General features: G+C 48.8%; 8 protein-coding genes across 8 annotated transcripts; 3 read left to right on the forward strand and 5 right to left on the reverse strand.

Moving 5' to 3' along the window:
- Nucleotides 1-719: 719 nt before the first annotated feature.
- Nucleotides 720-5,078, forward strand: N7455_004401 (NACHT domain protein; the record flags this gene model as incomplete). The annotated part of the gene is made up of 1 exon (XM_040958224.2): nucleotides 720-5,078. One exon carries the CDS (start codon nucleotides 720-722, stop codon nucleotides 5,076-5,078), a length of 4,359 nt encoding a protein of 1,452 aa, XP_040811328.2.
- Nucleotides 5,079-5,860: 782 nt separating this feature from the next.
- On the reverse strand, nucleotides 5,861-7,057 carry N7455_004402 (zinc-dependent alcohol dehydrogenase family protein; the record flags this gene model as incomplete). The annotated part of the gene is made up of 3 exons (XM_040958213.2): nucleotides 5,861-6,036; nucleotides 6,095-6,398; nucleotides 6,512-7,057. 3 exons carry the CDS (start codon nucleotides 7,055-7,057, stop codon nucleotides 5,861-5,863), a joined length of 1,026 nt encoding a protein of 341 aa, XP_040811335.2.
- Nucleotides 7,058-7,369: 312 nt separating this feature from the next.
- Nucleotides 7,370-8,731, forward strand: N7455_004403 (uncharacterized protein). Its single transcript, XM_040958126.2, has 4 exons — nucleotides 7,370-7,684; nucleotides 7,744-8,217; nucleotides 8,339-8,447; nucleotides 8,501-8,731. The coding sequence occupies exons 1-4, from the start codon at nucleotides 7,444-7,446 to the stop codon at nucleotides 8,685-8,687; spliced, it is 1,011 nt and encodes a 336-aa protein (XP_040811340.2). The 5' UTR covers nucleotides 7,370-7,443; the 3' UTR covers nucleotides 8,688-8,731.
- Nucleotides 8,732-11,276: 2,545 nt separating this feature from the next.
- On the reverse strand, nucleotides 11,277-11,988 carry N7455_004404 (uncharacterized protein; the record flags this gene model as incomplete). Its single annotated transcript, XM_040958127.2, has 3 exons — nucleotides 11,277-11,513; nucleotides 11,663-11,756; nucleotides 11,879-11,988. The coding sequence occupies 3 exons, from the start codon at nucleotides 11,986-11,988 to the stop codon at nucleotides 11,277-11,279; spliced, it is 441 nt and encodes a 146-aa protein (XP_040811419.1).
- Nucleotides 11,989-12,268: 280 nt separating this feature from the next.
- N7455_004405 (pyridoxamine-phosphate oxidase PDX3) lies at nucleotides 12,269-13,553 on the reverse strand (the record flags this gene model as incomplete). Its single annotated transcript, XM_040958266.2, has 2 exons — nucleotides 12,269-13,272; nucleotides 13,376-13,553. The coding sequence occupies 2 exons, from the start codon at nucleotides 13,551-13,553 to the stop codon at nucleotides 12,269-12,271; spliced, it is 1,182 nt and encodes a 393-aa protein (XP_040811384.2).
- Nucleotides 13,554-14,117: 564 nt separating this feature from the next.
- On the reverse strand, nucleotides 14,118-17,909 carry N7455_004406 (pentatricopeptide repeat protein; the record flags this gene model as incomplete). Its single annotated transcript, XM_040958176.2, has 1 exon — nucleotides 14,118-17,909. One exon carries the CDS (start codon nucleotides 17,907-17,909, stop codon nucleotides 14,118-14,120), a length of 3,792 nt encoding a protein of 1,263 aa, XP_040811319.2.
- Nucleotides 17,910-19,691: 1,782 nt separating this feature from the next.
- Nucleotides 19,692-21,231, reverse strand: N7455_004407 (putative salicylate hydroxylase; the record flags this gene model as incomplete). Its single annotated transcript, XM_040958133.2, has 5 exons — nucleotides 19,692-20,144; nucleotides 20,200-20,281; nucleotides 20,342-20,657; nucleotides 20,713-20,879; nucleotides 20,933-21,231. The coding sequence occupies 5 exons, from the start codon at nucleotides 21,229-21,231 to the stop codon at nucleotides 19,692-19,694; spliced, it is 1,317 nt and encodes a 438-aa protein (XP_040811349.2).
- Nucleotides 21,232-21,700: 469 nt separating this feature from the next.
- On the forward strand, nucleotides 21,701-22,600 carry N7455_004408 (uncharacterized protein; the record flags this gene model as incomplete). Its single annotated transcript, XM_040958201.2, has 1 exon — nucleotides 21,701-22,600. One exon carries the CDS (start codon nucleotides 21,701-21,703, stop codon nucleotides 22,598-22,600), a length of 900 nt encoding a protein of 299 aa, XP_040811292.2.
- Between the last annotated feature and the right edge of the window lie 619 nt (nucleotides 22,601-23,219).

Genomic DNA, 23,219 nt, shown 5'->3' on the forward strand with positions numbered 1-23,219 from the left:
GTTATATATAGAAAAACCTTTTCTTATTACCTTCGTATATGCCTAGAAAGACCTAGAAAGAGCATCCAAAAGACCGCTAAAAAGACCACTAGAAAGATATCACAAGGCCGCATAAGCGGCCGATTATTCTTGTATACTTATATATTGGCAATTAAATGGTAGGCAGGTTGACCCTATACCCTGCAAATGACGGTAGATGACTAGATACTGCTGGCAATATTATCCAATGAGAGAGTTAAGTTTCGATGGCATACTTAGTCGCCCGTACCTGGTTCTCCACTATAATATGCATGTTCTAAGGATGTTAAAATTGACTAGTTATATAGTTTCAAATAGGTTGCTCGTAGGCCTATAAAAATAAACGGTTAATTGATGGTTACTTTGTATTGAGAGGTTGTTTAGAGGTCGCTATATAGTTTACACCCACCTATAGAGGGCCCCAGACACCAGAACATTGCTTCCTAGCAGAAATGGCTTCTACATGTGATAATTATTATGAGGTCTGACAACAACAGCTTATGTTGTATACGAGAGACTCAGCTCTGGAGGGCTTACTGCATCTAACTATTCCTAATAAGGAACCTTGGCAACGTGAAATATCAGCCCCCACTATTGCGGGGGATAGTAAGACTGAATTCATGAGATTTCATTTTCATGCACCACATATGTGTGCAACTCCCTATTTTCCCATTTCCCTAGAATTGAATCACCCGCTCACCATGGTTGTAATTTCAAGGGAGCCTTCCGATAACAATCTGCCGTCCCTCTGGCATAACGCCTGCGAGGACTATGGCAGGGAAACCGGAATTTCGTTAACGGAGACGCGTTTCCCCAAAGTACAGGGACCCGAGGACCTGTCTCGCCAGCTAGAATCCGAAAAGGATAACTTTGAAGATTTTCGAATGAAAAAACGACCCCTTTTACATGCAATGCAGATGGTTATGGCGCCCTTTGAAAGTTGGGGTGACCTGATCGCTGGTGCTGTGGCTGCAGCTTTCCCTCCAGCATCATCGATCATGGGCGCGATGCTCCTTTTGGTCCGGGCGGCGCGCAGAGTTAGTGACGCATTCAACGGGATTCTCGACCTATTTCATAAGCTGGGCAACTTCGCTCTGCGTCTGGACTCATACAAGGGGATCACCCTCAGTGAGGGAATGAAAACAATCATCGTGAAAGTGCTGGTTAATTCCCTGAGAGTTTGCGCAGCGTCACAAAAGCTCTTGAGCCAAGGTTCACTCAAGGCGAGACTTTCAAAGTGGGCAAAGAATATATTTGTTAACGATACGTCAATTAGCTTTTTGCTAGGTGAGATAGAGGAGCTGACAAGCCAGGAGCATATGATGGTTTCTGCCCATGGGCTGAATCTCACCCACCAAGCTCTGAGAAATACTGAGGAATTGCTCAATAGAGATGATGATAGAAAGGATCGCGAGAGGCTGGAAATGGTAAAAGCTGCATTAGACCCAGTTTCCGCATCGGGCCAGGTCTTCTCTTCCATCACCCAGAATCGCATACCGGGATCCGGCAGCTGGGTTGAAGATAGGCTTAGGTCCTGGTGGCAAGGATCTCAACCGCTCCTTTGGCTTCACGGTGGCCCTGGAGTAGGCAAATCACATCTAGCATCCAAAATTATCACCGAGCTTTCAAACGAGTCATCCGTGACCCCGGCACCCATGGTTGCCTCTTTCTTTTACAAGAACAACGATGTCGATTTACGCTCCCTCAACAAAGCCCTGAGAACCATAGCATGGCAGTTGGCCACACAACAATCCAGCTTTGCGGTGCATGCCGAGGAATTCTGCATGAAAGAAGACCCGGGGAACAACTACGTACTTTGGGAGAAACTCTTCCTAAATTACTTTACTGAGGTGCCATCAGCCACCACTGCATGTTTGGTGATTGACGGTATTGATGAGGCTGACGCAGAGGAACAAGAAGTCCTTTTCAGTCTGCTGGAGAAAGGCTTTTTAGCGGAAGACGATATCAGCCGAACCTTCCCTTTACGAATCGTGCTTCTTAGTAGGGATTCGGTGCGCGCCATGCTCGACGAGCATTCGTTGGACTGGATCCCGGAGATTGAAGTCGGTAATCACGAGAATAAGGACGATCTCCACGAATACGTTTCGCAGAAACTACAGAAGACCAAGTTGTTTCGTGGACATCCTGATTTACTCGAAGAAACTATCACCGAGATCAGCCAGGAAGCCGAGGGCATGTGGGAATGGGCCAATCTCGTCATAAAATCTGTTTTACGCTGTCGAACCAAAGAGCAGATCCGAAAAGTGATCAGGACAATGCCAAGAGGCATCAGCGCTATGCTTCGTGAGGAAATGCAGCGTCTGAGTAAAGAACTGTCCGAGTGGGAGGGGTTGTCCGATGATGAGACATCAGAGCGAGAAGAGCCTGCATCACAGATTGCACAGTTGAACATCTTGCTCTCCTTTGTCGCTTTGGCTCAAAAGCCACTGACCGTACACCAGCTTGAAATTATTCTCGAGCTCACCCTGAAGGAGGAGTTCATGAATCTTCAAGATGATATTCGTACGATTTACTCCTCTCTGTTTTATATCAGAGCCAACGATGGCGAAGATGACCCTGACGAAGACGGTGGCGTTGTGACACTTCGGCATAGCTCCTTTTATGAATTTTTCCGGACGTCTGTGGAGTCTGGATTAATCCATGTCAACGTCGATCATGCGGAAGCGAACTTCCTATATGTTTCCCTCTATGCCATCAACGAGTGGTACACGCCATATTCCGAGAAATTCATGGGAGACCTCTGGGGATATGCTAGGAATTTCCTGCCATCACATCTCACCCGTGCGAATCCCGAAAAGGCGGGAAATCTACGAGGAGATATTTCCACCTTGCTTGCGAGTCTGTTCAGCTTCAGGAATAGGAAAGATAAGGAGTGGTTTCTTGATGCAATATCTGTTAGGGGGGTTACCGCATACTTACCCTACTTAATCGGCGAGCCATCAGAGCTCGGTTCATACTGGCTGGATACTCAAGATCAAGATACTGCAAATAAGAGGGCCGAGATTGTACTCCATTGGCTTCTTCCAGGTCAAAAACAGAACTTTGTGGATCACGCCCGAGAATCAGCAGTTGCAAGTGATGCATGTCCATTCACAGTTCTCCTGTCATTCCTGGTAACGCGCTGGAGCAAACTCTGGCTAGAACCAGAGGAAATCAAGCATAATGATGCATTGCCTGACATCGTCCCTGCCATTTTGACAGTATACAATGCGATGAAAAGAGGAATAAAGGAGTCTGGTGCAGACGGTATAATACCAAAGGTATCAGACGTATTGTGGGATCACAGAGAGCCTTCCAGCGTCTTGGTTCCTGCCCAGTCACAAAATCTTCAGCAGACACCTATGTGGCATGCGCGAGTCGCTCAGTCGCTTATGAAACATTGCCATGTACAAGCGCTTGAGCACTTTCAAATTTCACTTGACAGAAACCAGACCACTTCGACATTCAGTGACGAGTCCTTGTTCGTCATCCACAGAGATATGGCTCGTGCATATACCGAGGTTGGGATGCACGAAGAGGCATTGAAGCATCTTGAATTATCAGAGTCCCTGTGGAGCACCTTCGTGGGTGATGAGGATCCTGACGCCGATGGTGATATCAATCGCTTGCTAAATAAGGCGGAAATGAAACATCGTGCGAATTTGACAGATGATGCAATTGCAACCGCAGAGGAAGCGTGGAATCTGTTTCTGGAACATAGAAGCGAGAACCGCGATAATGAATTTTTGCCCTTCTTCACGACCTTCTTGGTACTGAACCAACCGCACCGTCTGCGGTCCGTGTTTGATCTTGCTTTCATTCATTTCGAGAAGACAGCCGGCAGTAGTAGGGGCATGTCTATGGATTTTGAGCGCCTCATTCTCAGATGTTGCATTTTAGGACCCTTCATGATGTATAGGGTCATTCATTATGCCCTAACCCGCAACGATCACAATTATCTTGATGTTATCGCCAGAGTCCTGAAGAAAGTCGATACTGAATCTGATTACCCCGTGGAAATCAAATACCGCCTCGCGACAGTCTTATTTGAGAAAGGGCAACGAGATGCAGCCGTACAGGGTTGGTATGAGGTTGTCTCTCTCTCGGTCTCCTCCGAAATGTGGGACAAGGGTCCTCGCATGCGGGCAATGAGCAAACTAGCTGCCTTGTGCCTAGACGATGCTGATATCCCTTCCTGTGAACGGCCTCCATTGATTCTGAAGGAAAACAGTGAACTCGACGACATTTGTCTGGTCCTGTCGAGTTGGCTCCGGGACCGAGGGGATACAGCAAACGCCAGAGATGCTCTCCGGTGGTGTGTCAAAGAGTGTATCTCGTTGCTATCAGACGATGATCCTTCAAATGACATAGATGCCTATATACGACTTTTTGGGGTATTCCTTGCTGTTACAGATAGCGATGAAGATCTTGAGGCAGCTTTGTACTTGATCAAGCAAGAAACAGAGCCACGAACGAGCGTGGCTCGCAACAGGATAGGTGCAACCAAATTATCAGATGATGATGTGCAGCTTGAAGTCTCCGACGCACTCCAAAATGTGCAATTGACCGATGACGAGGATCAGTGTCTGGATGCTGGGACTGGTGATGAGGATGATGATAATATAGACGATGCCTTAAACTTATATGCTGACACCGTATACGACCGTTGCACCGACTGTTCGGGCTGCAAGCGGGGAACTGGGACTATGCAACACTGGTATTTCTGCCGCTCTTGTGCGTTCTCGACAATTTGTCGACAATGTTACCGCCAGTGTGAGTCGGGTGATCTATCCAAAATCCCGGATGTCTGCAACCCTGAGCACAAATTCTTTTATACCGGCCGGCTTCTTCGGCCTTCTGAACGCGTGCCTAAAGGCATGGTGCCCTTTATTTCCTCTGATGGCGAGAAACAGATTATCTGGATAGAAGAATGGAAGGACAGGCTTGCAGAGAAATGGGAGACCGCGGATTTTGCGTTTGCGGGTGGGCTGTCAGCTTGGTGTATGCGTGTTCTTCCAGAACCGCAGAGGACTCGGTGGGCTACATTCTTCCAGACATGACCTGGTGATTGGATATAAAGTATAATGGTAGTCCGAGAAAGCCTGTACAAGATATCGTCTCTTCCGTTGGCTATGTTAAGATCCAATGTTGTGGTCAACATCTCAAAGTCGTGTATGAGTTGTGCACCGTGTAAGCTCCATGATCAGTACTTTCTTAGAAACAGTTATCTAGTAGCATGATCTGTCAATTGGACAAGAATCAGTGGTGGGCCAGCAGCAATCTATATATAACTAACTAGATGAGGCTCAATTCCTTCCGCGTAAGGCATCAAAGATTGACACAATCAGAGCTGCTATCCACCCCCGCATTTCCGGGAACAAAATACCTAATACATCGCGGCGGGAGCAGGACCATCCCCATACTGGGATAGGCCTTGGGAATACTAGAATACAAAATACAGTGCATCCTGCTTGTTAGCTACTAGTTGACTGGATTTGTTTTGGAACCCACATGCAATCTTCATTATTCAAGTTGTAGACATCGTTTCCGGAAGGATGCGAGATGGAAATTTCATTATCATACATCATAAGAGCTGCATTTATGTTACCAGGCAGGACCATATTGCAGTATACAGCCTAAACAAAATCCTGCACTGAACTAGGAGGTTCCATTATAGTCTCGCCGCACGCATCACCCATCCGTAAACTCTCAGCGCCATATATGTACATCTCCAGCCATTGATTCTAACTGTCTGAATGCCTCAAGAGAGTAACTAGCCTGCTTGATCCCGATCATGTAACTTATACAGGGTCCACGGGTCCCTGGTGATAGCTATAAGTCTCTAGGCTCTAATGATGATCTTTCCGACTTCGCTGTGCTTTTCCATATATGCAAATCCATCAACAGCCTGGTCAAATTCAAAAACTCGCGCAATAGTAGGATGTATATCATGATGTTGGATAAACTTCACCAGCTGTTCATGCATCTCCTTGCTTCCTGCTCCAAGAACGCCTCTGACTATTCATTTGTTAGCTAAGTTGGGTTCCCAAGGAGCCTATTCACTAGCTCCACTCACGGGTTTTCCCTCCCATCATAAGCATCGGCACCAGATCCGTTTTCTTCGACTCTGAAAGCATACCCAGGACTGACACAACCCCGCCCTGCCGTACGCTGAGCAGTGATTCCTCAATGGTGCTTGAGCCAGCGACATTCACTACATGATCAACCCCGCGGCCATTCGTAATGCGAAGGACCTCTTCCGACCAACTCGGTGTCTTGCGGTAATTTATCAAGTGGGTGGCACCTAGCTGCTTAGCAGCTTTGAGTTTCTCATCAGAGGAGGATGTCGCGATTATACTGGCTCCTGCAGCGGCAGCCAACTATTTCAAAACAGCACACGGTCAGCAGAGGAAAGGAAAGCCCTCATAATAATGTGGGGACATAACGTGAAACAGGGGGATTTCAAAAGTACGAGAGGTAATTCTATCCATACCTGTATTGCGAAAGAGCTAACACCACCAGTCCCTTGAGTCAAAATTGAAATGCCAGGTTGACATGGGATAGGCCCCATGAAAAGCGCATTCCAAGCTGTCAAGGCAGCCGTTGGCAACGTAGAAGCCTCCTCCACAGTCAAATTGGTCGGCGACTCCAGAACTTGCACATCATCCAGCACGATGTACTTGGTCAAAGTGCCATGTGCATCACCACCCCCTAACACGCTCTCCACATCAAAATTGCTCAGATCTCCTTGCAGCCATGTGTTTGGATGCAAGATAACTACCTCTCCACAGCGGGTCTCCCAGGAGGAACCTGGTCCTGCGCTAACCACGGTACCTGCGCCATCACTACATGGGACAAGACTCGCTTTCGTTGGCAGAGGGTAGGTGTGGTGAAGAACGGTATGGTCACGATGGTTAAGTGAGATGGCATTCACGTGAACAAGGATCTGATTCGGACCAGGTGTAGGAATGGGAGCATCGGACTTGGTAAGTACGGTAGGGCTGCTCACAGTCCAAGAAGAGTTATTTCCCCCTTTCATTGTCACTTTCGGATGCCTTGTTACTTTCTCTGCAGGCTAATACAATGTCCGGCATTACCGACTAATGGGACATTATACATTCAGACTCTATTTTGACCTCACTATCACCACGTATTTATCAGAGAGTAAAGTGCCAAGCCAAGTATTTCTAATCAAGTATTTCCAATCATTGGCGATCATTTCTAATTTATTTCTAATCAAATATATAATTAGATATAAGATTAACATTACAAAGCAGCAAGCTCATACCCTAATTTATTAAGGTTCGTCAGGGGGTTTTCTCGTGGCAGTTAAATCTAAAGTCTCCCGTTTGAAGCTCAGTACAATCTCTATAACTCTCTTTGAACACATTGCAAACACTCTACAATTTGATCCAGATATTCACAATGGCTTCCACTATACCTTCGGGTTCGACCGTGCTGGTTACCGGCATTACTGGCTACATCGGCTCTCACGTTGCCGACCAATTGCTCCAGGCGGGCTTCAAAGTTCGTGGAACTGTGCGAAATGTCGAAAAGGCTGCAGGTTTGCTTAATCAATGGGAGAGCAAGTTTGGCGCAGGGCAAGTAGAGTTGGTGGTTGTCCAAAACATCTCCGAGCCTGGGGCTTTTGATGAGGCCGTCAAAGGTTGGTTTAAGAAAAAACGTACTCTGCTTTCTACCGCACCCGCTAACGTAAACTTCTAGGCGTCTCTGGTATAGCTCATGTTGCCAGCAATGTGAGCTTCAACCCTGATCCCAACATTGTCATCACAGAGGTTATCTCCTCTGCGCACTCCATCCTTGATTCGGCGATGCAATCGCCGTCCGTCAAGAGTTTCGTCTACACTGCATCGACAAGTGCTCTTGCACCTGCGGTGTTCAATGTTGCCCAAAAGCTAGATGAAACTTCCTACAATGAGGAGGCCGTTGAGAAGGCGTGGGCTCCTCCGCCTTACACAATGGATCGTGCAATGTCAGTTTATGGGGCGAGCAAAACACAGGCCGAGCAAGCTGTTTTCAAGTACGCGACTGAGAAAAAAGCGTCTTTTGTCGTGAGCTCTATTGTCCTGGGCGTCAATTTTGGTAAAGTCCTGGATCCTTCTATTCCATCCAGTTCTGGAGACTTTGTGAAGCAGATCTTCAATGGAAACACCGAATGGGCCAAAACGCTCGACTATCGTGAGTTTTCTCCATAGCCGTGGTGAATAGTCCGCATGGACGATTTTACTTCTGTGTTATTAGCCTTATGCTTTATATCGCTGGCTTGACGGGAGGTATGCCTTGCTAATTATCTTCACAGAATGGTTCGTAGACGTGCAAGATTCCGCACGTCTGCACGTGGCGGCTTTAACAAATCCTGAGGTCAAAAATGAACGTATCATCGCATATAGCGAGCATTTCACTTGGAAGTACGTTTGACTACTCTTTTTCATTAACATGAACAGAGCTAACCCCTAGACAGTGACGTGATGAAGCATCTTCGTGAACTACGACCGAACCACCAATGGGTAGATGATTTCACGGACCCAAGCAAGAAGGATATTTCCGAAATATCTAACGGACGTGGTCTGGCTTTGCTTCAGGCTTTGGGAAGACCAGGCTGGACTTCCCTTGCCGACTCGCTGAAGTTGAACCTGGAGGCGGTTTAGGATGCTGGCATTCTAAACATCGATGGATATGCCGGGAAGTCTAGGCTGGAATATTAGATTCGATGATAGAAGCCCGGCGCTGCCGGTATGTTGGATGTGCCTTCGGATGTCTTCCTCAGGGAACCCGAAGCTCTGGATATATATTATATAGCGTGATTTGGTTGAAGATTTGTGGCAGTATTGGGTACAACAAGACAAATGCATGCTTTCTTGTATTTTCTTACTCATCTTTAACATGTATTATACCTTCAGGTGTGAGTAGAACACACGGCAATTATATCAGAGCTAAGTGACCCAGTGGCCTCTAGGGAAAGATTCAAGATGTATAAGAGGAGAGATCTACGAGAACAAAGATCGGAGAAAGCAGTCTATTTATGGCTATATGGATGCTATAGATGAGAGGGTGGAGTGTCGAAGATTAAAAAGAAATAAAAAGTCATCACCTGGATTGACCGGCGGTCAACACGGCACCGGGTATAGACGACATGTAAAGCGGGCAGACACCCTGGAAAGCGATTTGAGGGATAAGAGATACACTGCAAACTATCAAACCGCTAGACCAAGGTGTCCGCCATACCTTCTTGCGTTGACATAATGAGCTATGACAGAACCTCCGGTACGGCATACATTTACTTTTCAATATATCTGACATCTCAGCGGATTTGCTTCACTTTTACCTTGCTTCTTTCCTTGCCTTTCACCTCACTCTCATCTGACTTCCATCTCATTCTCACCTCACTTTCTCCTCACTCTCGTCTCACTGCTTTTACTTTTCTTAGGGGACTACTATTAAGGAGGAGAGAAAGCAGAGGACCGAACATCCTACTTACATTGAATTTTCAAAGTCAGTATATGGCTGCATAAAGGGGATGGACACAGTCGGTAATTCACAGCAGATCTACTTCGCTGCCGAAAATGATGAGTGGGAGACAAGTTACCAACCTCGCCTCGGGCTACCCTTGATATTATATAACGTAAAATGGCTGTCTTTATGATAGGTCCCTCCCTCCCCTTCCTCATCTGCCCCTAGAAGCTCGACTACCTCTAGCAGCGGGGCTAATAGGCCGTAGTAGGTAAAGACTGCCGACCCCAGACTTAAACGCATACAGTATCTGGTAGCGGAGTACTTTGCCATAAACCCCAGTCCGAACGAAACTACATTAGATATTAATCTACTATCTACTTCCGAGACGTGATCCCGACATCCCCCTTCAGACCCTGAAAAATCCCAGAGCGTCCTCCGTTCGAGTCGAAAAATGTTGTTTGTTTTTGTTTTTTCTTTTTGAAAATCTTCACCAGTTGGTTAGGCAAAGTTTCCATTGACGCAAGTGCAAAAGGTCGACGAAGTTCTCGAAGGGCTCTTGTTCGAGCGCTTTTGTAAAGCCATATTAAAAAGACAGAGATTAATTGACGAAGACACTCTTCGGTTATGGGGCTTGATGGTATGGGGAGGAGAGTAAAGGAGAGAGGAACACGAAGATAATGGACTTAGAGGAGACGTAGTGTTCCTTGCAGCGGACACCATCCCAATTCCAATAGCAGTTGTCGCACGCTGTCATAGATGGGAACCTGACATCCGTATATAGTGTGGGAATGGGCCAATTAGCCGCGTGCACACGGCAGGTCCGAACGATCACCGATGACATAGCGAAGCGCAGATTCTACCTTCCTCGTGCTTTTACCAATTGCACGTTTTAGGCTCCCTAGGTAGTGGCTGAGCTTCCCAAATCGTCCCTGCGATTTCCTCCAGTTGTCCTCGTGAGAACTCAACGTCTTTCTCCCTAAGAATAGATGAGCGACAACAGAAGAGGCTTTTGACCGGGATGGTCTGATATGTCGGGGATTAATTATAACACCTGGCGACGTATTCTGACATGATATAAATGATTTAGAAGCGGAGAGGCTAGCCGAAGGTTAGGCCATCAGCCCCAGTGTCGACTATTTTCATGGTTAGTACCTAGGTGCCAAGGATGAAGACAAGGTGTCATACATGTGCAGGGTGTTTATACAGCTCAATTAGAGAAATGATATATAGGGATGGTTTTACTAACCTCGATATACCCAGCTAACGCTGACAGTGAAGAGGGCAATGATAGGCGATGGGGTGGAGTCGAGCAGATTTAACTGTCGTATATTTTCTGGGTGTTGAAAGAAGTTTCGCTGCCTTATCGACATAATCAGAGCTGAAATCACTCAAATCTTTCGGGTGATCTCGAATTGCATCAACGGTCGTGAGCAGTGGTCATTTTCAAAGAACACAACGAATAGAGAAGGGGAGAGAAGAAAAAAAGAGGCTAGACCCCAGGAGCAGAGGTAGCTCAAGGCAGGAGCCTCAATAGCTTTACCTCTCTTTACTTCACACCACGTCAAATCTTACCTTATTACAAGACGCTCACAAAAAAGAGCAAATATCACAAACACCTAAATCTATGAATCCATCTACAATCCCATCCTCAACTTCCGTACAACTACCATCAAAGCTAAACCCAAACCTCAAAGCCCATCAACATATCCAAAATCTCTAGATAGATTATACTATAGATCCAAAAAATTCCTATATAACACCTAAATCTCAACCCAATCCAAAATTTAAGCCCCCTCCCGCATCCCAACCAAAATACACCCAGCCCCCATCATCGCAGCCCCCAACCACCAAAGCCCGCCAACAGCCTCCTGAAAAACAATCATGCCAAACACCGCCGTGGCCAAGAAATTCGACGCCGTGTTCGTGATGGAGACTTTAACAGTCGATGGACCGGCTGTTAGCGCGCGTGTGAAGAGTGCCCACATTATTATGTTGCAGAGGACGTTTAGGCCGAGGCAGGCCTGTTGGATATATATTGATTAGTATAATGGGGAACAGGATTATATATAACATATAGTTATACATATATGTTGTGGTAAATAAATGGATAATCTTTGGACTTGATGATGCCCAGGATAATCCGGATATAAAGAGAAAGGTGTAAACATACACCTCGAGTAAGCATCTCAATCACAGGCGATGACTCTAGACCGAAGAGGTGGGCGAGGGATTGTGCGAAGGCCGTTGTGTGGTCGTCCGTGGTTCTGTGGAACGTTTCAAGGTTAACTTCAGGGTTACACGGATCGTATAGCTTATAGCGTATATGCTTATAGCTTATAGAGTATTGCTCTCTGATTCTGAGCTATAGGGCGAATTATCCACATACAATTTCGCGAAAACACCGTTCAATGCAGCGAAGGCGCCGCTCGTGATTGCGAGGATGATCCAGGGGGATGTGGAGGATTGAGGGATTGACGGAGGCGTTGAGGTTGACATGGTTGCGGTGGAGATATAACTGTATATCCAGTGGTATATCGGACTGTTTTTTATAGGATTGCAGACTATATCCAAGTAGCGTAGGACTCAAGGGCTAGATGTTTTAGAGTGACGTTGAAGGAGTTCGCGTGCCAAGACTGATAATCGATAAGGATTGAGATAAGCTGATATGGATGATCGACGCGAAACATCAGACATCCATCGTGACTCGAACAACACTTGTTTAATTTAAAAGGCTAAGTACAATACCAGTAGAAATGCAACTAATCTCCATCCACCCCTACGGCGACAACCTCTGAACCCGCCACTTAGCATCCTCCCCCTGGCCCTCAACACGCACATACCGGAACCGATCATGCAAGCGACTCCGACGTCCCTGCCAGAACTCCACAGACTCCGGCACAAGCCTCACACCACCCCAAAACGGCGGCAAGGGAATATCCTCAACACCCGCAAACCTCTCCTCCATCTCCTTAACCTTAGCCTCCAACAACGCCCTCCCATCCTCAACATCCGTCAGCTCAATATCCAGCGGAACAACCCGATCCCCATCCCCCTGCAAGCTAACCACACTCTTCCTCCTCTGATTCACCTCCATCTGCTCCGGCTCCGCAGCCCACAAAACCCGACTCTGCCAACTCGCCCATCCCCCAATGCGACTCCCCCGCTCACGCGTCCGCCAATACAACTCACTCTCTTCCCTCCTCAGCGGCTCAAGCAACCCCTCAACCCTCACCTGCCGCTCAACACTCGCCCAGCTAAACGTCAACGCGCCCCATTTATTCCCAGACCCGACCTCCGCCGTGATAGTAGCTTGTTCCGAGTCCGGTTCCGGCATGGCCTCTAACGTATCACCGCTCTCGCCTCCGAAAACTTGTCCGCCTTTGCCTTCCCGACTACCCCAGTTACTGTAGACGACCCAGCCGCGCTCATCGAGTTCTTTGAGGTACACTACGCGCGCGCTGACGCGGCCCGAGGGGAGCGAGGCTGTTGATAGAGTGCATGTTTCTGGGGCGGAGGAGGCTGGGAGGCGGGGGTCGCGGAACCAGGTGTTGAATTGGTGTAGTGGGTTTGTGCCGTGGATTTGGGAGATTGTTAATGGTGGGTTTGTGCCGAATTGGTGGGCGCGCGCGGCGTGCGAGAGGACTTCGGTTTCCGTTGTGGAGTTTGGGGTTGAGGTTGACGTGCGGAGGGCTTCTAGGGTGGTTGTTGGGGCGGGGATTGCTTGGGGTTGTGGTTCTGGAGTTGGTTCATTGGAGGTTGGTGCAATGTCCCCTGGTGCGACTGGGGTTTGGAGGGTTAGCTTGAGGTTTGTATGTATGGGGGGAGGAGGATGAGGGGGGATCTTTGTGTTGAGGGATTGGCTTGGTGTGTAGAGTAGACTTACAGATTAGCTTCTTCGGGCGCCGATGGGCGTCTGTATGGTGTTCGTTTTGATCCATTGCTGGTTTGCGATTGCTGAGTTGGTTGGTTGTGGAATATCGAAGTTGGCGGGGTTGGCGGGGAACGGTGCGGAGGAATGAGTCAACGGTTGAACGGAAAGTGAAGCGTAACCGGGTCTGCATTAAAATGGAAATGGAACAGAATAAGTGCAATGCCTCAATTGCCAGGGATTAGCAGAAGTCAAGCCAAGTTCCAGGAAGCTGTGAGTTCCGCATTAGGAATCCTATGAAGTGTGGATGCTTGGGTCTCACCGGAACCTTCCGAGACGTCATGCCATTTCTTCGGAAAATACTACGATGTATACCTAGCAAGGTATCTATAGTTATCGAAGATAGGAAACATATTTTTGACTCATTCAATTTTTTTCATTTTGATATTTGCGTCTATAACGCGGTGGGAGAGTTGAGATGTGTCTATGGATAAAAAGAAAAAACACAATGGTATACAGTGCTTCAATGCACGCCCTTTTTGATCACCAGAATAAACGCCGAACCTTCGCTGGATGCCAAAATATATAAATCAGGGAAGAAAAACAAATAGATATCCCACCAGGTATATCCAACTGCCGCCCTGCAAACGCCGAACCGGAAATATCCCAACACAGGGATCCAGCCCTGGCAGAGAGATTGTAAGGGTGCAAAACATTAAATGGGTATCACCTGGTCACAAATAATAGGCAAGAGAATTTAAAGAGAGGCGGAAGCTCCACCGATGAGATCAACGATCTTGCCGGCCACCGCAGAAGGGTATCCGCGCGACATCATCTCCTGGACGATGGTGGCGGCACTGGTGCGATCCTCGGCGCTCAGGAACGCACGGGTCATCGCTTCGTAGGTGCTGGGCTCTCGCTTCTGAATACCGATGCTGTCATAGATGGCCTTGGCCTTGGACACGTTACCCTCGGCGGCCCAGCCATGGATCAGAGTGTTGGCAATGTAAGCGGTCATCTCGACCTTGCGTGCGAACATGTTCTGGACGACTTCTTCGGTGTCGGCAACGCGGTGGTTGGCGACCATTGACTCGAAGAGGGCTTGGTAGAGGCATGGCTGGAGACGAACACGGCGGTCGGAGACGACAGCGTCGAAGACTTTGCGTGCGCCGGCGAGGTCGTGTAGGACGCAGCCCTTGGCGTGCACGAGCGAGGCGTAGTGCACGGCATCCGGCTGATGGCCTGCGGCTTTCATGGATTCCAGCACGGCTTCGGCGGCGGCCATGTTCACTGGCTCCAGGGAGGCGTGTGCGTCGATGAGAAGCTTGTAGGTGTGGAGGGTGGGCTGGATGTTGCGGGTCTGCATGCGCTCGTAGTAGGCTAGGACCTTGCTGATGTCGCGCTTGGTGTTGAGGAAGTACTGGATCATGGAGTTGTAAGGCGCGGGACGCGGCTTGTAGTTAGGCATGGATTCCATCTCTTCGAACATCTCCTCGGCAAAGCGCTCGTCGCTGACACGGCAGAGAGCATTCACAATGGTTCCGTAGGTAACACTGGTCGGGCGCACATTGTTGGCACGCATCTCGGCGAAGTACGCAAGGCAGTCGTCAATGCGACGAGCCTTGCCCAGCTTGCCGATCAGCGCGTTGTACAGGAAGGAGGTAGGCTCCACGCCTTCAGCGACGGCACGGTGGAAGACCTTGAGGGCCTCAGTGGCCTCGTCAAAGGTCTTGGTAGACTCCTTGAGGGTGGTGATGTACAAGCCGAAAGTGTTAGCCGAGGGTGCGGAACCGAGAGTGAGAAGCTCCTGGTGGTATTGAGCAGCAAGCTGACGGTCGCCAAGGGTGAGGCAAGCAGCAACCATGGCATCAAGAATGGAGACCCAACCGTATTTGACAACACTGAAGTTCATATCGAGGGGAACATCAGCCCGTGCCATGTTATGGATGTCGTGAGCCAGAGTCATGCGGCCAGCCTTGGCCGCGGCAGTAATCAGCTTAGCATAGGTGATGTAGCGCGGGTGACGACCAATACGGCGCATGTTGTTCAGACGAGTCAGAGCCTCGTTGAGGTGAGTCTCGGTACGCCCGCTGGTCTTCTCAAGTTCCTCTGCGATGATGGCGGATCCGCGGAAATCGGTCGCGTGAGCATAAGGATCAAATGATTCAGGAGCCACAGACGGAGTAGTGATCGAGGTCTCCGCCATGGAGACGGGGCTTTGACGATCAGACGAAAGGAACATCTGCGAAGGTGAAACGGAGGCCTGGGAGCCAGCCTCCAGATAATCTTGCCACTTCTTGACGACATCAGGGCGACTGACAAAGAGCTTGCCAACAGCCTGGTCGACGAGGCCAGTGGTGTAGAGATCCAGAGGGAGGGCAGAAGACAGAGCGACGTCGAGCATGTGGGCAAAGCGAACGGGATGAGCGACGTCGAACAGCATGGAACCGCTGCTGACCAGCATGCCAGCCTGGACTTGAAGCGCCAGGGTGAGGTCGGCAGCCTTGAGCTGGGAGATACCGATGGGACCAAGGTTGGCGACAGCGTGCTCAGCGAGAGGAGACACTAGACCACCGTTCTCTAGCATGGACCACAACAGGGTCATAGACGATTGAGGGGAAAGAATCACAGCCGACTGCATAAGGACGCGACCGAAGAGATGAAGTGACTCGGTAATCTGTTCTCTGGCGACGGCAGCGTGTTGATCTTGGGTGGCGTTGCGGATACGCTTAAACATGTGGCGGGCCTGGTGAAGACCTTCCTCAACATTTCCGCTCTTGAGGAGAGCGACGGCATACATAGCTGTCGGCTGGACCAGATCCGGGGTTGCCTGACCCACTGTGTTTAGCATGATCCACAAGGACCGGGCAGCGGAAACATTGCCCCGGCGGACTTGAAGGGCCAGCAGGGAAATAGCTGGGTTCTGTCGTACGTCAGGTGCAGTGGGCAGACTATCGTAGGCCGCAGATGCGGTGGGGAGATCGCCCGCATCGGCTGCAGCAATACAGATGCGGGAAATGGCCTGATTCCGGGCTCCATCATGCAACTCATTCTTGGCCTGTTCCAATGCCTTGCTGTGGTCGCCCGTGTTGAGCAAGTGTTGCACAAGTGCATCCTCGACAATCACAGCTTCCACTGCAGACCATCGGTCTTGACGACCTTCGGTTACCTCGTCGAACGAAGAACGAATCCGATCAAGGAACTGCGTGGCACCCTCCTCTTTACCGCAGGACAGGTAAGCACGGATCAAAGCAGCATAGACCTGGCCATCCTGGCGCTGAACGATACTGAAGACACCGCTGTCATCGGAGACTGCGAGGCCTCGGTACTCATTATAACATTCAACGGCACTCCGCAGATCACCAGTGGAAGCAAATGCGGTGATCATGGAGGGGAAGATAGTGGCATGCGGAGTCATCTTCTGCGATTCCATGTGGGCGTAAATCCGGATCATCTCCTCCACCTTGCCTTCCTTGGCACAGGCAATGATAAGATGACGGTACATATCGCTCGGGAACACAAGTCGGTTGTGTCGCGCAGTGGCGGTATCAAAGAGCTTGACAGCGATGGACAGGGAAGTATCCTCAGCAAGAAGATCCCGCTCCAATTCACTTGACTGAAGCATGAACTTGCCAGGCTCTTCCATGCCACCGAATCGAACGCGTTCCTGCTCCAATGCCTCCTTGGCCTTGATGATATCATGAGCCCGGGTGACCAGAAGCTGAACAAGAGTCTCATAGGTATCTTCATCGGGAATTACCCTACGACGAAGCATGTCGGAGTAGACATCGAGGGCCTTGGGGATGGCCTGAGCAGCATCAGGGTGAAGACGGATGGCAGCGACCAGCAGGGCATTATATGCCACGACAGTCGGAGTATATCCCTCTCGGAGCAGAGTTTCGAACGCAGCGGGGATTTCTGCAAATTTGTTGGAGTTGGCCAGTTGCACAATGCGATCCGAAGCAATGTGGTTGGCTTCAGACACTTCCGAAACGGCGACATCCTCCACAGCCAGTTCAACACTCGCTTCTGCCCCCAGCGCAGCCTCCTCGGCCTGTGCCTGTTCCTCCTGAATCTGAATCTCACGAGCCACGGCCTCCTCCACTTGCGCACTAACATCCTCGTTCACGGCAGCCTTGGTAGGATGAGGGGGAGATAAATCGGATGCAGCCCGGTCTTCGTTCACGTTGTCTGCTTCCTCGGTTGGCTTCCAGCCAATCCGGCGCTTGAACTCGAACTGGGTCCAGTCGCTATCATCCCCGGTCTGTTGGGCGTTCTGCCATGCGGCATAATAGGCCGCTAGACCGAGGTCTCCATTTCCTGATCCTCCCTGGCTTGTCTTGGCGCCAGCGCCGGACGAACTGGACGCATTGGAGAAAGCATTCTGTAATTGGGTTGTGCGGTTGAATTTGGCGGGTTGGGCGAGGGGGTTAAAGGGGGTTGTCGACGCGTAGGACTGCGACGCGGCGACTACGGATTGAGCATAGCCGTGAGTAAAGGCTTTGGTGAAACTCTGGCGCGCGAGGTGGGTGAATGGTTTGAAAACCATTTATCTGATGGGCGACCTCTTTAGAACAAAGAGGCGATGCTGTGAATCCAAGTTAGTGTTATTGTCAATAACTCTCACGTGCCATTTTTTTTTTTTCTTACCTTGCACTCAAGATAATATCGAAAGTGCAGGTTCATTTGACGACTGTCTGTCGCCAATGAACGCGCAAATGCAAGATTAAGAGAATAGGATTAAAAAGGACCTGTTGATCAGGGCCCGAAAATTGTGTGAAAAGAGAGAATAGTGGTAGCCTGAAAAAGAAACGAAGGGGGGGGGAGAGCAAGTCATAATATTAGTTTACCCGTGGACTTTCTGGAAGGAGATGGAGTCTCACAGGTGGACCACTTCCTTAGGGCCGATCTTCTCCGGAGAATCCTCTTGATACTTCGGATTGTGGAATCTACAATCTACAACCTACGTAACATTTTGTGACTGCTCCGCCTCATTCCTCCGATTTTTACTATGTATCTCACTCTTTACGAGATGATTGTACTAGTACATCGATGCATTGTATCGGGCATATCAGATCTTCCCTAGAGCGCGGGGGTTTCCCGACGGGTCATCTCGAAGATACATCGAGAACAAGTATCCAGTACTGTGGTACTCTACTCCGTAGTGCCGTGCACAATAAGCCGAATCCACAATGAGGGTTTTAAACGTCAAACAGGTCAGGTGGCTGAAAAAGTAAGACGTAGTAGAGAGACACCAATCAGCATCAAGCCATTCCCTTGAAATCTTGGAAAAAGGGGGGTCCCTGGAAGTGAGTCACGTTTTTCTTCCGGTTCTTTTTCTTTGGATTTCCTTTTTTCGGAACTTCTTCATCTTCCCCGGCGATAGTACGGGAATTCGGGGTCCCGACTGGCCGATCGGATTTAACGGAGAACCTGTGAGAAACCCGGCAGAATAAATGTATACAGGCGGTGAGTCAGTGATCTGGCCTCGCATTTGATTTGTAATCCTGCAACCCAACCCGGAGATTTTTCTTTTTTCGCTTTGGTCTTGTACAGGGGGTTTGTGCACCCTGTCACTTTCCCACACATATCGGGTTTATGGTCGTCTTTGATTCAACGATAGTCGACATAAGTCGACCCCAGATCGAGGTGAATTGCCTCATTGTTTGGGTCTGAAAATGCCCAAAATCGGACTTCTTCGAACTATTAAAATCTCACGGATCTTACACGTGTGGCCGAGCATCTACCACAGCCACTACACATGAGGCTCTGGTCTCGATAGTGGCTTGGAAGGTGCCCAGTTCCTAATGGGGTATCCCTGGGGTAACACTAGTCCTGGTAGACTGATTTTGGGTGATTTTCAGGCTCAAACGACGAGCTAATTTACCTTGTTCCAGAGATCACGAGTATAATTCTTAGTTTGGAGATATTGAACTTGCCGGAGCCGCTGCTACCGAGCTACCTATGTTGGTGGCAATAGCCATCGAAAAAAAAAAGTGTCGTAGACTTCAAAGGTAACTTTCTTTCAAAGGGAAGAGAGAGAAACCGCCGGAAATACCCAGGGAGTCTTGTGATAAGGTGAGACTTGACGTGGTGTCAAGTAAAGCCAGATAGGTGGAGCTGCGGAAGCTCCTACCTCAGGTTAATCTCGGAGCCCAGTGGGCATGTTTGGACTATTCATGTCAAACGGAGAGCAGGACAATGAAAATTCAGATGGAATTGAGATTAGCTTAATTGTATACATACAATCTACCGGACTGGAAACGGTTCAAGCTACGACGATACGCGGTTTCATCCGTATAGCCGGTATCTATTATCATACGATGTGCAATTAGTGTGTCAATCTCCACTCCTCAAAGACCTTTTCACAGTCCGCCAGCACATCTAGACCGAGGGTCTGCCCCTGTCGGAATGAAGACAGCCATGTCCAATCGCTCTTCTGGGTAACCCCTGCATACCCCAGCAGAAAATCCCGAATCATTTGCAAAACGCCATCTGATATGTGGAAAAGCTTCCGATTCATGATTGCTCCTTGAACATTTCGGCTTGTGCGTGCTTTCCGGCATTTTTCGTAGAGGGTTAGCACAGCAGCTGTGAGATCTTGAGCCGAAGATCGCGTTGATATTGAAGGGTCGCTTCCGAAGTTTTGAGGGTCCAGATAATGAGCCCGCAATAGACCAAGAAGCTTGCCAATGACTGCTCCGTCTTCGACGGCCATCGCAGCCCCTTGTGCCTGATATGGCAGAGTGGGGTGACAGGCATCACCAAGTAAAGCAACAGATCCCTAGTGAGTCCCAATTAGCAAGTTCGTGATTGGAAGGACATGGTGATGTACCGACCTTCGTCCAAGATTCCAGCTCGGAGAGATGTGTCAGTTTCCATTTATATACCGACGGCACACAAGAAACCAGCTTTTGCAATCTAGAAAAGCGATAAGCATATTAGTGGGGAACCAGAGTCGACTATTCCAGGAGTCCTTACGTTTCATCCCAGTCGGCATAGCTCTCTCGCATCTCGTGAATATCCCCCTGCTCCCTGCGAGAGTCCGATGATAAATTATCCGGCCGTATGAGAACAAGATTGAACTCCTTTCCACCACGGAGAGGGTAGAAAATGGTATGCTTCTCCGGCCCCAGCCAGCTTGTAACCGCGATTTTTTGACACAGTTCATTTACTTTTCCATCACCCAAAGCCTCCAGCTGCTCTCGTGAAAAGGTTGCTCGATAGGCCATGTCGCCCGTAGGGACTGGAGAATGAGGAGATCCAAGAACAGCCTTTCTGGCCGTAGACATTTGGCCTTTCCTTGTCAGAGATAGACAAAGATATAACCGGCAAAGGAACTATCAACTTACCGTCAGCGCCAATCACAACATCTGCCGACATGCATCTCCCGTCAGCGAGGAGAACGGCTGGCTGCTCGGTGTAAATATCCTCTACTTCTGCCCCGAGTTGAAGAACCGCGCCAAGTCGGATTGCTTCATCAAGAAGAATGCGATGGTAATCCACCCGATGGATAATTCTGCAAAGTGGTTAAGAGTGTATCTAAACATCAGGCTCAGGCCAGTCACGTACATCCACGGCACCCCGAACTCCTCCGTGATATCATCCCCAAATGGCATTGATCGCAGAAGACGGCCATCTTTGTACCTTCGGAAATCTACTTGTTGCACCTGACTTCCTTTCTCAAGTAGTTGGGGAAGTAGGCCAAAGTCGCGCATTATCCTACCGCCATTTGGTGGGATTTGGATGCCTGCTCCAACTTCGTGGACTTCGGGGGACCGCTCGAGAATTTCCACGTCAATACCTTCACGGCGACAGGAAATTGCACAGGCTAGGCCACCTGGACCTCCGCCGACAATAACAACCTTCATGTTCTCCGTTGATGTCAAAGTGATGTTCACTGGACTGCGTTGGGTTCCGAATTAGGACTAGTGGGAATTTCAATCAAGCCCACCGCACCGTGCACTTCGTATGCAGGCAATATATCGACGGAGATGTAAGATTTTAGGCTTAGTCCATGGGAGATGAGATCAATATGCTGTGTCTTAAGACTCGCTTGTCAGCCCGGAGACAAAAGCTATATATTCTGAAGGAGTTGTGGGGAGGGAAATATCCCGAGGTCGCCCTAGATACAGCCACAGGTAATATCTAAGGGAGCACAAACTTCCAGAGACATCAAGCAATCAACGGAACGTGTATTCTGTTGTCGCTGTGTTTTTATTTGAAAAGTAACACCAGAGTCTGTGTGGCAGCACGTGACTGGGCGATTTCCCTGCTAGCAGCCTATCTCGCGTTCTTTCACTAGACAACTCTTCTCACCAGTATCTGGAAACACACACGATGCAACTATTCTCTTGGCCTCGATCGCATCTTCTAGAGATTGGCGATCAAACCTGGTGCCCCGCATGGCTTCACCAACATGAGCAACTGGTTCTCACCCAACTGTGGAATCTTCGAACTCCCGGGTGGAGCCATGGAAGTCTTGCCAAACAGGCATGTGCGGTTTTCAAAGAGCATCTGAAAGATCTTTCCTCATACACAGTTCTGGACATCTGCGCCGGTGCCGGTGGGCCTACCCCAGTCCTCGAATCAGAGCTGAACAAAGAGCTCGAGTCCGAAGGCAAGGGCCCTGTTCAGTTTGTTTTAAGCGACCTTTACCCCCATGTTGAAGAGTGGGAGCGAATTTCGAAGAAGCAGCAGAACGTTACCTATATTGAGAGCCCGGTGGATGCTCGAGCTGTTCCTCGATTTGCAGCAAGTTCAAAAAAAGAGTGTCGGATCTTCAATATCTGTTTCCACCACTTTGGAGATGAAGATGCAGCGGGAATTCTGAAGAGTGCAGTTGAGACCGCTGACTCGTTTATGCAAGTTATTATCGCATTGATGTCGTTTATTGCATTAGCTAATTCAATTCCCTCCAGCATATTCGAGATCACATCCCGCGATCTTTGGACTTGTCTATGCTCGCCTTTAGTCTTCTTCTGGACTTTCTTTGTAACTCTTGTTTGGTACTGCGATTCACTAGTCCATCTCTTTTTTACATTCATTCTACCCGTGGCGCCTCTAACTATCTTTATTGATGGGCTTATATCCTGTCTCCGAACCCGCACCGCGAAGGAAACCTGGCAACTACTGGATCAGCCAGATCTTGATCTTACCAACTGGACCTTTCACAGTGGGCAAAAAACTGTCCAATTTCCTTTCATCATTTTGTATTACCATGTTGGCATCAAATCATGACGGGAAAGGGTTATGTTTATCGAGCTTGATATATATTTCCGCCTGCGCATCTGCCTGGCAACACAGGCCTTCAGTCATATCGCCCTAATTATATATGGCTTAATATAACTTCAGTTTATGCCTTCACTCCCTCTTATATATTTGCCGTTATATGCCATTGTTCCCCTATGTCATGGTTTGGTAACAAAACTATATACAATGCAATGCATGTGACTCCGATAACCTATGGACCAAAAGAGGAGCGGCCTTGATGTGACCAGTTTATACTGTCTTTATCGATAAACCTTATAGTTCCCAAAACAGGACCGGAGCTTCGACCTCGTTATTTTTCTTCGACTGTCCAACTGTTCTTCTTCCTTTTCTTCTTCCAACTCACTGTTATTCTCTTTTTTCCCGAATACTTCCTTTATCATCAAGTCCCCTACGATTTTGTTGTTTATCTTCGACTGTTCAACTATTCTTCTTCTCCCTCCAACTCACGATCTTTCTTGCATCCAAATTCATCTTATCAAGTTTCCTACTCCCCAGTTCAATATGGGCACCCAAATAAGACGTACATCAGGTATGCATAGTCTCCCAGTTGAAATACTGGCGGAAATCTCCAAGTTTGCCAAGTCTC

The sequence above is a fragment of the Penicillium solitum genome (genome assembly GCF_028829755.1).
Source record: "Penicillium solitum strain IBT 25940 chromosome Unknown utg000003l_segment0_segment0, whole genome shotgun sequence".
Taxonomy (NCBI): Eukaryota; Fungi; Ascomycota; class Eurotiomycetes; order Eurotiales; family Aspergillaceae; genus Penicillium; species Penicillium solitum.